Source organism: Neophocaena asiaeorientalis, unplaced genomic scaffold, assembly GCF_003031525.2.
Source record: "Neophocaena asiaeorientalis asiaeorientalis breed wild unplaced genomic scaffold, Neophocaena_asiaeorientalis_V1.1 scaffold4, whole genome shotgun sequence".
Taxonomy (NCBI): domain Eukaryota; kingdom Metazoa; phylum Chordata; class Mammalia; order Artiodactyla; family Phocoenidae; genus Neophocaena; species Neophocaena asiaeorientalis.
Window position 1 is genome coordinate 2776270 of NW_020173682.1, and position 204 is coordinate 2776473.

Genomic DNA, 204 nt, shown 5'->3' on the forward strand with positions numbered 1-204 from the left:
TTTCCTCGGCTTCCCCGAAGCCCGAGGGAGGGAAGGGGCGGGGGAGACCTCGGGGTCCTCGGAGGCTGCCGCGGCCAGCCCTCGTCGCCCCTTCCCGGGAGAGGCACATGGAGAGCCATGGACCAGGCGAGCGGACTGGACCTGCTCAAGATCGTGAGTGCGGGGCGGGGGCCGGGAGGGGCTCGGCTTCCGCAGCTCCGCTCC

The 204-nt window shown here is 73.0% G+C and overlaps 1 protein-coding gene across 3 annotated transcripts in view; it reads left to right on the forward strand.

The window, feature by feature from the left end:
- The first annotated feature begins 117 nt into the window (after positions 1–117).
- Positions 118–204, forward strand: part of CACNB2 (calcium voltage-gated channel auxiliary subunit beta 2) — a 396022-nt gene continuing 395935 nt past the window's right edge. For all 3 annotated transcript variants that reach the window (XM_024750058.1, XM_024750061.1, XM_024750060.1), the window contains exon 1: positions 118–153. In XM_024750058.1, coding sequence (XP_024605826.1) covers positions 118–153 — 36 coding nt within the window. The remainder of the gene's footprint in view (positions 154–204) is intronic.